This window comes from Saccopteryx bilineata, chromosome 2 (assembly GCF_036850765.1).
Source record: "Saccopteryx bilineata isolate mSacBil1 chromosome 2, mSacBil1_pri_phased_curated, whole genome shotgun sequence".
NCBI lineage: Eukaryota > Metazoa > Chordata > Mammalia > Chiroptera > Emballonuridae > Saccopteryx > Saccopteryx bilineata.
In genome coordinates, this window is record NC_089491.1 from 389,438,488 (window position 1) to 389,454,070 (window position 15,583).

The 15,583-nt window shown below is 47.7% G+C and overlaps 1 protein-coding gene across 1 annotated transcript in view; it reads left to right on the forward strand.

Moving 5' to 3' along the window:
* DNAH9 (dynein axonemal heavy chain 9) overlaps positions 1 to 15,583 on the forward strand; it is a 263,946-nt gene that overhangs the window by 143,935 nt on the left and 104,428 nt on the right. Inside the window, exons 32-38 of the mRNA XM_066264311.1 lie at positions 506 to 716; positions 3,549 to 3,676; positions 5,967 to 6,075; positions 6,336 to 6,483; positions 8,888 to 9,062; positions 11,829 to 12,002; positions 12,838 to 13,045. Of these exons, the coding sequence (XP_066120408.1) occupies positions 506 to 716; positions 3,549 to 3,676; positions 5,967 to 6,075; positions 6,336 to 6,483; positions 8,888 to 9,062; positions 11,829 to 12,002; positions 12,838 to 13,045 (1,153 nt within the window). The remainder of the gene's footprint in view (positions 1 to 505; positions 717 to 3,548; positions 3,677 to 5,966; positions 6,076 to 6,335; positions 6,484 to 8,887; positions 9,063 to 11,828; positions 12,003 to 12,837; positions 13,046 to 15,583) is intronic.

Consider the following 15,583-nt stretch of genomic DNA (forward strand, 5'->3'; position numbering starts at 1 on the left):
CTCTGCCTGCAATATCTCCTTCCCACCATCTTTTAGGGACACTCCTAACTCATCCCTGATGCCCCTGTTCAAATGCCCTGCTCCTCTGTGAACACATTTGTTCCCTTTATCTTTACAAAACCAGCTGTGACCTGCTCTCAGGTCTCCTAGCGCTTTATGGACACCTCTCCTAGAACACATCACGTCACGTGACAACAGTGGGTCAGCATGACTCGCTTGGCATCTCGCTCTGAGACACGGCGGGCGGCAGGGTCATCGATGACTCTCCCTCAGCTGGTCTAGTCTGTCACATTTGGATGTTGGCTAGTACTTAGATGACCGATCACGCATTAGCAATAGGTGAGCCCTGTTGCCTCTCCAGTTAGGACCCCGTCACATCTAGAGGTGAATAGCCCTTCTGTAGACATCGGCTGTCCACTCACATACCAGCCTGGCTCACGGAAGAGCAGCCGGGGCGGAGGCGAGAGAGAGGCGGGTGTCTCACGCGGAAGGCGTGTCTCCCCAGGTGGTCCAGCTGGAGGAGCTGCTGGCCATGCGACACTCGGTGTTCGTGGTGGGCGGGGCTGGGACCGGCAAGTCTCAGGTGCTGAGGACCTTACACAAGACCTATCAGATCAGGAAACGCCGCCCCCTCTGGGCCGACCTCCACCCCAAAGCCGTCACAAACGACGAGCTCTTCGGCATCATCCATCCGGCCACACGAGAATGGAAGGACGGTAAGAGAGGGACGTGTGCTCGAAGGCACCTCCTGCTGTCCTCAGCGCCCCTGGGGACAGGCTGGAGTGCAGAGTGGTGAGCCGCAGAGGCGAGGACCCGGGGCTGATCCGTTTGGGATGGGAGAAGGAGGCGAAAAAAAAAGATGAAAGAAGGGAAGAAACCGATTTTGGCTTGGAGGTGAAGCCCCGCCCTTCCAATGGTCTCTTCCCTTGGAGGTCCCTCCAGCGGCCCCCTGAGAGAGGGCACTCAACGAGGAGGGAGGGCGGGCGGGCGCTCAGCGGTGGCTTCGTGATGCTGGCGCGGCGTCTTGGGGCCCCCTCACTGCCTGGCGGTGCGCCTCCTGGTGCCCGGCCTCAGACATTTCTCATTCGATACTAAATTTGAGCTCGCATAATATAACACAAACTTTAAACGGCGTTGGAATCGTGATTGGTCTTATTAACTATATAGATTAAACATGCGGACATTAACAAAGAATATTTATAATAAGCACAGATCTGTGTTTCCTAACCAAGAGAATGTTCAGATAAATGGAATATACCCTTTTAACATTTTTAGAAAAACTTGTTAAAAATAGAAATAAAGTAGATTATATTAATACCCCTTCTTCAAAATTAGACAAATTCAGTAGACTAAAAAACAAACAAACAAACAAAAAAAAAAACAGTGTGGGCATGCATAGAAGAATTGGGAAATGCATCATCAAACTCAATATAACATATAATTTGTATCTTATAGGTAGAAAATAGTCCTTCCTTGGTTGATTCATGAAACATTTTCAAAAATGAAAAATTTAGTTGGCCATAGAAGAAGCCACCATAAACTCAACAGTATCCATTTATAGGCTACAGTCTCTGATAATAATGTAATAGAACTGAAAACATATAACAGGAAAGTTATCAAAAGTAATTAGACTGTTGGAAAATTTAGAAATGCTCACTTAACCCCTGGATTAAATTAGAAAATTAAATTGCAGTCCTTCTAGGAAGCCATAAAAGAAAAGAACACTTCATACAAAAACCTCACAGACACGTGAAGTCAATGAGGAAAAAAAATCTAAACTCTGTTATTACAGAAGGTAGGCTGGAAATGAAGTCGGTATCCATCCTAAGAAACTGTTCAAAGAATAATAAGCTAAACCTGAAGACTCTTGAGGAGAAGAAACTAATAAAGATAAAAGTAGGAATTAGTAAGAAGGAACAAAAAAATATTTGTGGTAAAGACAAATAATTATGTCGGTTCTTTGAAAAATCAAGTACGTCCATCGTAGGCATGATTAATGAAAAAGAAAGAAGAATAAAAGTACTAAGATTAAGAAGTAGAAAGACGATATTACAGTAGATGCAGACAAGATTAAAATAGAAGAGAACATTTGAAAAACTGCGAGCAATAGATGATCCCCTAGCAAAATATAAATGAACAAAATTGACTCAAGAAGAAAACAAGTAAACTCATGAAAAGAAATTTCAGAAACAATAGAACAACAAAAATGCTCCAAAATCATAAAAATATCACCTCCAGTTTACTTTAGGGAGTCAAGAAATCTTGGCATCAATCTTTATGTAGAACTAAAAACAATTTCACTTATTAATATAGAGTTAGAAATTCTTGATAAAATATCAGTAAATAAAATCCAACAGTATCTCAAAGAAATAATATTTTTGACCAAGTAGAATCTACTCCAAAACTGTGAGGAAAAGTTAATTCTTTTTTTCAAGTATGAATATACAGAACTGACAAATTAAAAGAGAAAATCATTTGATCAATCAAGAGGTACTAAAAATTCAGCTGCTAGTTCTAATAGTAAAAATTCTAAGTAAAATAATAATAGGAGAAAATCCCTTAAATATGAGAAATACTATTTAACTAAAGCCAAAAGGAAACAGAAAGCACTCTGAATGAGGAGAAACTAAAGACATTTCTGTTAAACTCAGGAAGTCAGGGAGACCTGTTTCCAACATTATTATTCAGCATTGCTTGGTGGGATTCCAGAAAATGCAGTAGACAAGGATGGAACGCATGGGATAAATTGGGGGAAAGGAGAGAATTTATTGTTTGATAATTACACAACTTTATACCTAAACTCAAGAGGCATTTTTGAAAAGTCACTAGAATTAGTAAGATAACTTATTAAAGGTAACTAAGCATAAAATAAATATATAAAATTTGGTGGCTTTTCTCTCCACCAGCAGTAGTTAAAAATGGAAACACAGAAAAAAATATTGCACGTACAATAGCATTAAGAAACCAAATGTTTGGGAATAGATTTAGCCAAAGAGATATATTGAAAATGCTATGAAAATTTATTAAGGAACATAAAACAGTGTTTGAGTAAATGAAAGGACCTGCCATATTATTCATTGGGAAAGCTTAGTTTCATAAAAATCAATTCTATCCACAAAAGATATAAATTTCATGTAATGCCAATAAAAATCACAATGAAAATCTCTCAAAGCCTGCATTTGAAGGGTTTGTCCAGGCTGCAGCTACAGAGGATGGAAACATTACTTGAAAAGGTTTTATGTAACTCCATCCTGTTAACAGTTGCCTGTAGAAATGATTGACTGGGTCTCTTGTCACTTGCAAAGCTAGTTCCATCAGGTTTTGTTGTTGTTGTTGTTGTTGTTGTTGTTCTGACAAAAAGTCAAACTGGAGCGCAGAGCAGTGCCTTGGGCGTCGCCAAATGTTTGGTAGAATAGAATGCAGAGCCCGTTTTGACCTGCGTTGTTATTGACGCCGCCTCTGAATGTTGTAGGGAATGGCTATGTTAAGAGAAAAAAAAAAAAGATTGATGGTGAAATAGAACACAAGATATCTGTGGTTCCCTTCAGGATTATTCTCTTCCATCATGCGTGAGCTTGCCAACGTCACCCACGATGGACCCAAGTGGATTTTACTGGATGGCGACATAGACCCAATGTGGATTGAGTCTCTCAACACCGTTATGGATGACAACAAGGTACCGGCAGGCCCCACGCCGCCCCTGATCTCGTCTGTGAGAGCGGCCCCTGGCCACATCTGGGCCTCTCCATTCCACACGGGCTGGTCCCGAGGAAGGACTCGTTACTGATAGCTTTAGTTAAAATCTTTGCCAGCTTTATTGAGATCTAATGGACATATAACATTGTGTAAGTTTAAGGTGTACAACGCGATGATTTGGAGTACCCATATGTTGCAAAATAATGGCCATAATAAGGTTAGTAAACATTTCCATCCCTTCACAAAATGACCTTTGTGTGTGTGTGTGTGTGTGTGTGTGTTTGCTGAGAACTTCTATGATCTACTCTCTTAGCAACTTCCAAGTATGTAATACTGCTGTATTATTAACTATAGTCACCACGCTGTACTTGACCTCCTAAGAACTATTCATTTCATCACTAGACACTTGTACCCCTCGATCCCTACACCGATTTCATCCACCCACTCCACCCCACCTCACTCATCCCTGGCGAGCACGAATCTCTTCTCTCTTTTGGTTGGTTTGCTGTTTTAATTTCACATGTAATTGAAGCCTTCCAGTACTTTTCTTTTTTTATCTAATTTATTTCACTTGACAGAAATGCTCTCCAAGTCCCTTCATGTTGTCATAGATGTCAAGATTTCCTTTCTGTGACTGAATAATATACCATTGTTTATATAGACCACATCTTCTTACCGTTTACCCATGATGGACACTTGCGTTGTTGCCATGACTGGCCTATCGTTAGCAATGCCCCAAATGAACATAAAAGTGCAGGTATCTCTGTAAGATCCTGATTTCCTTTATTACCAGTGTCTTTAATAGACATCTGAGAACTCATTCACCCGAATGAGCAGCTGTCACTTTCTTCAACGGCACGGCCATTGCTCACCCCATTTTCAGTGCTGTTCTCATTTCCTTTGGAATCTTCTGCACACACATTAAGTTTTGGAGCTGAAAGGAGTCTTAAATCACCTATTAAATCTTTTTTTTTTTTTACTTTTTTCTTTTTTCTATAAATAAGGAAACTGATGGTCAGAAACTAAGCCTGTCAAATACCCACAATGGTGACAAATCTTTATTCATGGAGAATATATTTTACTTTTTATAAACAATGAAAAATAAAAAATAATCAAAGGAGAGGAGAAAGCCAGTGGAGATGTTTATATATACAGAAATAAAATATTTATGTAGCAGGGAATCCAATTTTACATGAAATAAATAAAAATGTCTATTCTCAAAATAAATAAGTAAATAAATGAAACACTAGCTGAATTCTAGTACAGTGGCTATGAGGCTGGTAGTGGCTTCCAGACTTGCTCAGAATGCACACCCAGATCAGAAGTCTTACAATGGCTCCAACATTCATAGACTTATAAGAAGAAGTGTGTGCATTCTCAGAGGACTGCTTTAAGAAAAAGCCATAATATGAAGCCTAAGCTTTTTACTTTAATAATAGTATTCCCATTATGGCCTCTAGTTCATCTGAATCACTGACATCAATTTAAACTTTTTAGATAACTGTTTTCCTGATTCAGTGCACACACACACACACACACACACACAGATGCTGGTGGAGGGTATGCAGGAGGCGAGAGAAAGTATTGTTAAATAAAGTTTAGAAAACAGTTATACAGTTGATCCTTGAACAATGTGGGTTTGAACGGCACCAGTCCACTTCTACATAGACGTCTCAGTCGACTCGCTCCGTTGGAATCCTCATTGTTCGCGGGCCCATTGGTGGCGTGGGGTCTGCATCTGCGGGATGCCGACTTGTGTAGGCAGTTTTATGACTGCGTGGCCAGTCAGCACTCCTGACCTCTGGGTTGCTCAATGGTCAGTGGGCACTCCTGACCTCCGGGTTGCTCAATGGTCAGTGGGTACTCCTGACCTCCGGGTTGCTCAATGGTCAGTGGGCACTCCTGACCTCCGGGTTGCTCAATGGTCAGTGGGCACTCCTGACCTCTGGGTTGCTCAATGGTCAGTGGGCACTCCTGACCTCCGGGTTGCTCAATGGCCAGTCGGCACTCCTGACCTCTGGGTTGCTCAATGGTCAGTGGGCACTCCTAACCTCTGGCTTGCTCAATGGTCAGTGGGCACTCCTGACCTCTGGGTTGCTCAATGGTCAGTGGGCACTCCTGACCTCCGGGTTGCTCAATGGTCAGTGGTAACCCCATAGAAGAAAATCATCACTCTTATTCCCTCCTAGGAGGAATCAGCCTCATCTCCACCAGCTGACCAAGCATCCTCGTCCCCGTCTGACCTGTATGTCCCTTCCTGTCGTCTCCAGGTCTTGACCCTGGCAAGCAATGAGAGGATCCCTCTGAATCCCACAATGAGGCTCCTCTTTGAGGTCGGTCACCTGCACATGGCCACGCCAGCAACGGTCTCCAGAGCAGGTATGGCCCAAGGGCGAGGGAGGAACCACAAACAGCCTGTGCAGTGAGAACAGGCACCTTCGGGATGACGTATGATGTTGTTGGCTTTGATGTCAGCTAATATCAATCCGTTGGAGTTGGTCTCCATAGAAAAGCCAGATCTCTGTTCTTTTTAAATCCAATCTTCTGCATATTTTCTAGAGATAAAATAACTCTCTGGGGTAAAGCAGATTCTGGCATCCATGGAGAATTCATGGCGCCCCGTTCGCTGTTGCTCCCAGGGTTCCTGTATATCAACGCGGCAGACCTGGGATGGAGCCCCTTCATCAGCAGCTGGGTCGACAAGAGGGAGACCCAGGCAGAGAGAGCCAACCTACCCATTCTGTTTGACAAGTATGTTCCCACCTGCTTAGACACACTCAGAACCAGGTAAGCCCAACATGAAGGATGGTGGTAAGTTAATCCAACAATAAAAAACCTATTGGACCTGAGCAGATGGTGGCACAGTGGACAGAGCATCGACCTGGGATGCTGAGGACCCAGCTTTGAAACCCCAAGGTTGCCAGCTTGAACATAGACTCATCTGGCTTGAGAACGGGGTCACAGGCTTGAGAGTGGGATCATAGACATGACCCCATAATCACTGACATAAGTCCAAGGCCACTGGCTTGAGCCCAAGGTCACTGGCTTGAGCAAGGGGTCACTGGCTTGTCTTGAAGCCCCCCACCACCCTGGTCAAGGCAGGTATGAGAAGCAAACAATAAGCAACTAAAGTGCTGCAATTATGAGTTGATGCTCCTCATCTCTCTCCTCTCCTGTCTGTCTGTCCCTGTCTATGTCCCTCTCTCTCTGTTCAACAAAGACATAGGGAGCATAAAACGGGACATAGAAGTCATAAAAAGAAAACAGAATAGAAAAATACAATATCTGACATCAAAATACACTGGAAGAAATAAACAGTAGGTTTGATGAAATCAAATATTGAATTAGCTCTTTGGAAGAAAAAGTAGAAAAAGAAATATCCAATCAGAGCAGCAAAAAGAAAAAATGAATTAAAAAGAATGAGGCTATTCTAAGGGACCTTTGGGATAACATGAAGTGTAAAACATTCGTATCATAGGAGTACCAGAAGGAAAGAAGAGAAAGTAAGGAATTGAGAACCCATTTAAAGAAATTAATGACTGAAAAATTTCCTAGCCTGTTGAAGAAAAAAGACACAGAGGTCCAGAAAGCGTAGAGTCCCAAACAAGATGGACCCAGAGAGGGCCACACCAAGGTGCATCAAGATCAAAACGGCAAAGGTTAAAGACAAAGAGAGAATCACAAAAGCAGCAAGAGAAACGCAGAGAGTTACCTATAAGGAAGCTCCCAGAAGACTGTCCGCTCATTTCTGAACAGAAATGTTTCAAGCTAGAAGGGACTGGCATGAAATATTCAAAGTGATGGAGAGCAAAGACCTACAACCAATGCTAGTTACTCAACAAGGATACAATTTAAAATTAAAAGAGAAAGAGCTTACCAGACCAAAAAAAAAAAACCCAAAAACAAAACAAAACACTAAACAAGTTTGTTCCCTTCAAATTGGGACTGTATTTCAAGAAATATTAAAGGGCCCACTTTAAGAAGATTAAGAAGAAAAGAAAAGGGGGAGAAGAACAGAGGAAGAGAGTTAAAAGCATAAAATGGCAATAAATCCGTACCTATCAATAATCAATTTAAATGTAATTAGATTAAATGAGCCAATCAAAAGGCATCAGGTAGTTTCATAGATAGGAAAGCAAGACCCATATATGTATATGCTGTCCACAAGAGACCCACCTCCAAACAAAAGCTACACACGGACTAAAAGTAAAAAGGTGGAAAAAGATAGTTCATGTAAAAGGAAATGAAAAAAATAATTCTGGGGTAGCAATACTTATATCTGACAAAAATGACTTTCAAGGTGTCAGTTGATGGCACTGCACATTGTATAAGGTGGACCTTGCATCTGCGTAGCCTGTGAGCTCAGCTTCCCCGGGGAGGTGCCCGTGTAGGCAGGCGTGCGAGACGAGTTGAGTGTGGGGGTACATGATGTGTTCCGTGTGTGCGTGTGGTGAGACGAGAGTTCACGCCGCGTGCGCATGTATGTGTGTGCACGCAGATGTCATCCCCACCCCTTGGGCATAGAGCAGCTCTTGATATCTGCCTTTCAGTCAAGACCTCCAAAGCCAAGATTAAAAGTATGATATAAAACCAGGCCAGGACAGAGGTACCTTCTTGGAAGAAAAAAACAACAAGTGAATCATGATTCATGATTGTGTAAAAGAGCCCTCTATCTCAGGCCACTCTGCTCCCCCCTCCCCAGAGACAACTCTGGCTTCAGAGTATATATTTTCTATATTTTCAACGTATTTTAATTGACCGACCCCCTCTGAGTTGAAGCTGTGGAAAATCAGAATTACACCCACCTTGACTTGGGTGCTTTTTGACGATTGAAGAAACTATGAAAGGAAAGAGATAGTGACTCTTTTGGTGGCGGCTGCCTGCATCCCCAGGGGGTGAGAGGGCCTCATCAATGCTCAGAAAAGGGAAGAGGAGAGGGGTGAGGATCGGAAGAAAGGAAGGTGAAGGAGGAAGCCTTCTTGGGAGCTCTCTGGTCCTCCACTTCTTCACAAAGGAAGCGGACCTCAAAATAGCTGAGGAGAATAAGGGTTTGAGTCACGCCTCTGGGTTCCCAAAGAACTTAGACACGTCACGAGCCCGTCCAACCCAGGCGATCCCCTAGCTTTCCAGCAACGCCTGTGGGATGGAAAACCCAGGGTTTCAGAACATGGCTGGGGCTCTCTCTCTGCAGATTTAAGAAGAGAATCCCCATCCCAGACCTGAGCATGGTGGAGACGCTGTGTCACCTGCTCCAGTGTCTCCTGACCCAGGAGGACGTCCCGGCAGACGGCCCCAAGGAGACATACGAGCTGTACTTTGTGTTTGCTGCCATCTGGGCTTTCGGTGGAGCGCTGACCCGAGATCAGGTGAGAGCATGCGTTAAGGTGGACTTTCCCATTCAAGCCTGCGGTGGCAGAGCCCGATCTTCTGGCAAAGAGGCGAAAGATAGGGCAGCTAGATGTCAAAGTTAACACGAAGGTATCAAACTACATACAGTATTGAGTCATCCCCTTGTTCAGCGAGAGACATCAGTCCCCTAGAAGAGCACTAGGGCGTGAGACACGCAGTCGGGGTGTATGTGGAAGCCGTTGCGTTTGGGGAGGGTTAGGGAACGCATCCCTGATTTTGTGGAGAGACCCAGAGCCTGGGGGCTTCTCTCCCAGCAGCACCCAACAAGCAGTGGAGACGCGAGACGAAAGATCCTCGGTCAGTTCCTTCTATCTCCTAATAGAAAAATTCAAATCCGCTCAAGTCTGTGTGAGCCCAGCAGACACATCCCTCCTGGTGTCTCCAGCCCCTCCGGGGCCCTCAGAGCTGCAGGTGGCCATGCGGCCCCTTGGAGGAGGACAATAGAGAGAGCTTTTAGCAGCAGGGCGTGTCCAGAACGCCTGCGAGCTGCGTGCCTGCCTGGCAAGCAGCACTAACAGAGCTCTGAAGTGGAGAGGAAGAGGTGAGCCAGGGCATTCACATCCTGAGCCACCAATGGCTGCTTGCATTTGAAAAGCAAAACAGAAACGCAATATACAGAAGGCCCCATAGTCGTCGGAGGGGCGGGGGAGGTCAGTGCTGGCTGAACATTTTACAGCAAAATGGCAGGAAAGGGTCTCTCAGAAGCGCATGCTCTCGGAGAGCGCTGGGGAGAGAGCCCAGGACCCCGCGGTTGACGCCCATTGTTCGCCCTGTGCTCTGGAGGGGTCAGCTCTGGCGCCCTCTGTCTTCTCGCGGGTGGCGTAGGACTGGTGCTGACCGCCCTAGAGCATGTGGAAGACTAAGTGAGGGGAGGCTCTGTTCAAAGCTCTGCTACAGTACGGCCGGGCAACCTCAGCGTCGTCCGGATGAAAGGGGGGGAAGGGGACCAGAGGATTTTCAGAATCCAATGAGACGGGAGTTTCAGAGGGAGCCTCTTCGCGGAGGTCACCGCCGCGGAGTTTCAGAGGGAGCCTCTTGGCGGAGGTCACCGCCGCGGAGTTTCAGAGGGAGCCTCTTGGCGGAGGTCACCGCCGCGGAGTTTCAGAGGGAGCCTCTTGGCGGAGGTCACCGCCGCGGAGTTTCAGAGGGAGCCTCTTGGCGGAGGTCACCGCCGCGGAGTTTCAGAGGGAGCCTCTTGGCGGAGGTCACCGCCGCGGAGATGCCCAGTGTGTTGAACGGGGTCATGGGATGACTCTGCAAAGGCAACCTTGTCTTCGTAGTGTCCAATTACAGGAGAGAGGGGACGGCCCAGACGGCAGGAGGGTGAGACCAGGTGGGTGGCGTCCCCAGGGGGTGAGAGCGCCTCATCAATGCTGAGGGCGTGGCTGAGAAACCGGGGAGCTCAGGGTAGAACTGGGGGTGAGCAGAGGAGGCCTCCTTCTTCCTAGATGTGGCCTCACCTTGGGTTTTTCCATACAAACATAAAGTCTGCTTTTCGTAGGAAGTTAAAGGTTTGTCAGAAAATTTTACCCATGAATTAAAAAATGGTGATATTTCCCCCTTTAGGGCTTCTGATTGCAGAGAACAGTATTGAGAAGATAGTGTCCCCTTAGTCTGAATTCAAATCAGAATAAGAACAGCAAATAAATCTGCTCTTGCCTTACGGCCTACTTCCCTTCTCGTTTTAAGGCAAAAGAATGTAATTCGACTGTCTAACAGTCAGAAAAATGGAGGCTGCCATTTCTTCCAAGCCCAGAGGCATTGCCACGCACCCAGCTTCCTGGTCTGTCCAGCCCTTTAACCGTCCTGTCTGTCCTCCGAGAACATTTTCCCAAGTGCCCAGTTGGGGCCTCTTTCCTTTTTAGTATTTCTCCGAGGTCTGTGTGTTCAGAGTGAGCTTGCTCCAACAGAGGCCGTCCAGTAGTGACAGGCATGTTCTGAAGAGAGAGAGAGAGAGAGAGAGTCTGCGTGCGTGTGTTGGCTTGGACACAAGAAGACGGTTTGCGTCCACCTATCCTCAAGAGTTCCCGATTTGATATGTATGCATGTAAAGTATACGTCTCCACAGGAGCCTGTCAGAAGGCCAGGATAGCTTTCTCTCTGCTCCTCCTCGTTTGTTACAATTTTAGCCCTTGAAGGACCCTTAGAAACTTTCTTCCCGAAGCCCCTCACTCTCCAGATGAGGAGACTCGGGCACAGAAAGCGAGACTCTCCCTTTGGTCGAGTACCTGACTCCCTCCCGAGTCTTCCTCCTCGTCCAGCCTGTGCTCCTCGGTGACAACAGTCACCGCTTTGTCTGGTCCGTCCCTGGTGCCGTCCTGGACATGGGCGGGTCTCAGAGTCAGTCCGCCCTCCGGGAGTTCCCAGCCACACTTGCCCGTCCTGGTCCTGTGGCCGCGGGCTCTCTCCTCCATGCTCTCACCCTCCTCCTCCCGGCCCCCTCCACCCTGCGACAGCTCTGAGATGCGCCAGAGCCGGGGGAGCTCAGCTGTGTGGTCAAACGGGCACCGGCACGTGTTCGAGGGAGGCCCCTGCTCGGCCGTGTCTTGTTCAGGCTGACCCTTGGCCGAGTGGCGTCTTTCCTTCCTGGGAGAGCTAGTCCGTCAGGCAGACTTGCCCAAGCAGGAGCACCTGGTGTCCCCTGCCCTGCCCTTCTGCCGGATGCCGGACGGCCTGTCCTCTAGCTCTGAGAGCCCTGATACCGACCCGCTGTGTCTTGGCAGCTCGTGGACTACCGGGCGGAGTTCAGCAGGTGGTGGCTGGCCGAGTTCAGGACAGTCAAGTTCCCCTCCCAGGGAACCGTCTTCGACTATTACATCGACCCGGAGACCAAGAAGTTTGAGTCGTGGTCCAAGCTCATCCCTCGGTTTGAACTTGACCCCGAGGCGCCTCTGCAGGTGAGTGTGTCTGAGCGACCGGGGAAGCACTGTCACCCAGGGGTCGGCTGTGGCTCTGGGAGCAGCCCCTCCTAAGTATCCAAGGCTTCTGACCTTGTCAGGAGCTGGTCATCTCCAGACTCTCGCCTTTTAGAAGAAAGCATAGGTGCCGTGAAGTCACAGGTTCACCCCCAGGGGCCAGGTGACCTCACTCCCAGAGCTCACCGGCCTCCTGGGGCTCCAGGGGCCCACGGCGACTGCAGGAGGATCTGAAATACGTCGGAGAGGCCACAGGGACGCGGACAGCAGTGGTGGAGGAGGAGGAGGGCGGGCATGCTCTCTACCCAGAGTCTATAGAACAGGGGTCCCCAAACTACGGCCCGCAGGCCACATGCGGCCCCCTGAGGCCATTTATCCGGCCCCCGCCGCACTGCCAGAAGGGGCACCTCTTTCATTGGTGGTCAGTGAGAGGAGCATAGTTCCCATTGAAATACTGGTCAGTTTCTTGATTTAAATTTACTTGTTCTTTATTTTAAATATTGTATTTGTTCCCATTTTGTTTTGTTTTTTTACTTTAAAATAAGATATGTGCAGTGTGCATAGGGATTTGTTCATAGTTTTTTTTATAGTCTGGCCCTCCAACGGTCTGAGGGACAGTGAACTGGCCCCCTGTGTAAAAAGTTTGGGGACCCCTGCTATAGAACAACCTCGCTGTAGATAATCGGGAAGACCTCCTCCCGCGGCAGCGAGACCCCAGGATGGCAGAACCCCCTCTTCTGAAATGCACCGAGAACACGTTGTGGGGCGCCCGCTGCTCGCACGAGCCCCTGGCACGCCCACCGTGCTCACGTTCCAGGCTTGCCTGGTGCACACGAGCGAGACCGTCCGCACCTGCTGCTTCATGGAGCGGCTCCTGAGGCAGCGGCGGCCGCTCATGTTGGTGGGGACGGCGGGCACGGGCAAGTCGGTGCTGGTGGGAGCGACGCTGGCCAGCCTGGACGCCGAGCAGTACCTGGTGACGAAGGTGCCCTTCAACTACTACACCACGTCCGCGATGCTGCAGGGTAAGAGGTCCGGAGGGCGCGGCGGAGGGCGGGGGTGACCGAGCAGCCCCGCCACCTCCCTGGGCCAGGGCGGAGTGGCAGGTGCTGGCCCCGCCGGACAGGGCCTTTGTTCTCACAGGCCCCTTCTCGCCGCTCCCCTCCTTTCTCTGCCCAACGCCTCTGCTCCACTTCTCCTGCACCCCTCAGCATGCCCCCTGCCCCACCCATTCTCCTAGCAGCTTCTCCTGCACCCCTCAGCATGCCCCCTGCCCCACCTGTTCTCCTAGCAGCTTCTCCTGCACCCCTCAGCATGCCCCCTGCCCCACCCATTCTCCTAGCAGCTTCTCCTGCACCGCTCAGCATGCCCCTGCCCCACCCGTTCTCCTAGCAGCTTCTCCTGCACCCCTCAGCATGCCCCACCTGTTCTCCTAGAAGCTTCTCCTGCACCCCTCAGCATGGCCCCTGCCCCACCCGTTCTCCTAGCAGCTTCTCCTGCACCCCTCAGCATGCCCCCTGCCCCACCCATTCTCCTAGCAGCTTCTCCTGCACCCCTCAGCATGCCCCTGCCCCACCTGTTCTCCTAGCAGCTTCTCCTGCACCCCTCAGCATGGCCCCCTGCCCCCACCCGTTCTCCTAGCAGCTGTAATCATGGTGCACTTTCGAGTTTAATCTGCATGATTAACATTTTTCTCCAGCATTTTTTTTCTTTTTCTTTTTTGGTTTTTTGGTTTTCTTTCCAAGTGAGAGGAGGGGAGACAGAGAGACAGGCTCCCGCTTGTACCCCTACTGGGATCCACCCAGTAACCCCCATCTGGGGCCATGCTCACACCTGAACTATTTTTAGCACCTGAGGTAGAGGCTGCACAGAGCCATCCTCAGCACCCAGGGCCAATGCACTTGAACCAATCAAGCTATGGCTGCGGGAGGAGAAGAGAAAGAGAGAGAGAAGGGGAGGATGTGGGGTGGAGAAGCAGATGGGCGCTTCTCCTGTGTGCCCTGACCGGGAATCTAACCGAGAACATCCACACGCCAGGCCGACGCTCTACCACTGAGCCAACCAGCCAGGACTGTGATGGTCATCTCTGTTTGTATAAGAGAGAAAACAAGGCTTAGCCGTGTTAAGTGACTTTTCTCTAAGTCCTGTGGTGAGTCTGATTTCAAGCTGTCTTACTTCATCGAGCTGCAGCGGCCTTCCACCCTGATCAAACTGGGAGCCGCACATCTGAACTTCCACAGTAGAATGCCAACCTTGCTTCTGTTCATCTGATAGCTGGAGCACATAGCTATCTCTCCTTTTGATAGTAAATAAAATAGGCCCTTTAATCAGTCATTGACACACTCAGACTTCAGTTGATTATCCCCAGCAGCTGCACGAGGCGCAGATTACTAACACAGGCATCACCCCTGAGGGAGGCGGCACTGGTGCCCTTCCCTGCCCCCCGGCCTCTCCAGCCTCCCCAACCCGCCACCTTGCCTTCACCCCTTCACTGAGTTACAACTTAATCATCCACTCTGGGGTTTTGTTGATGGTTAGGATAATAAAAAATAATGTCAAGTTATTTTTATCTTCTGTAACATCTCAGTAGAAAATAATGCCCATTTTGTAACCTGATAAACCTTTCATAAGTGCTGATGATATATACCTTTTCAGAATTTAGTACCTGAAAATAAAATAAAAAATTTTATACAAAAGGAGAGATATATTTGTCCAGGATGCCATGGTTACTGTAATTAAACAGATTTAGTTCTGAGCTCTGGGGTAGGCAGTTCATAAAGGGCAACATGAGAGACATTGTTTATTTGGTTACAATAGCTACATCATCTTAGATGGCTGGTACAAATAAGTTTCTTCTCCTATATTCTTTTAGAATCCATTTAAGTTTCTATTTGAATTGTCTCTTAAAAGACCTTAGATTAAGCCTCTTCTCATTCCTTTTGAAAATATAATTTTTTTTAAATAAGGGAATTTTCAATGACCCGTAGACAGTATAACTTAGAAAGGAAAAAGGTGACTCAGAGAAGTTGACCAAGGCACCGTGGGCTTCTCTTTGTGGTACAGAGAGAACGGACCAACGATGATGCACTTCAGAATTCTGAATTCTCTTACCACCCAACTGTGATTTGAATTATTCAACAAATATGATATATGAGTGCTTAATCAGACTAATTAGAGAAGAGCTCAGGTGTCTGAGTCTTTGTATAAAATGCATCCCCGTAACCTGTTCATTGGAAGTTTAATGTTGGACGGCATCGTGAAAGCTGTGATCAAACGCTCAGCCTCAAAGGAGCACCGACTTACATTCTTGCAGGTAGACAGTGCTTGTCTGCTCGCCCAGTGTCTTCCCAAAAGGAGACTACACTAGACTTCATTACCAAAGATTTCACTCTGTGAGCAAGACACTCTTCTTGGAATGGGGGAAGGAAATTTCAAAGTATAAGGACATGGAAAGCAACACATTTTTTTTTTTCAGAAGCTGGAAACAGGGAGAGACAGTCAGACAGACTCCCGCATGCGCCCGACCGGGATTCACCCGGCACGCCCACCAGGGGCGACACTCT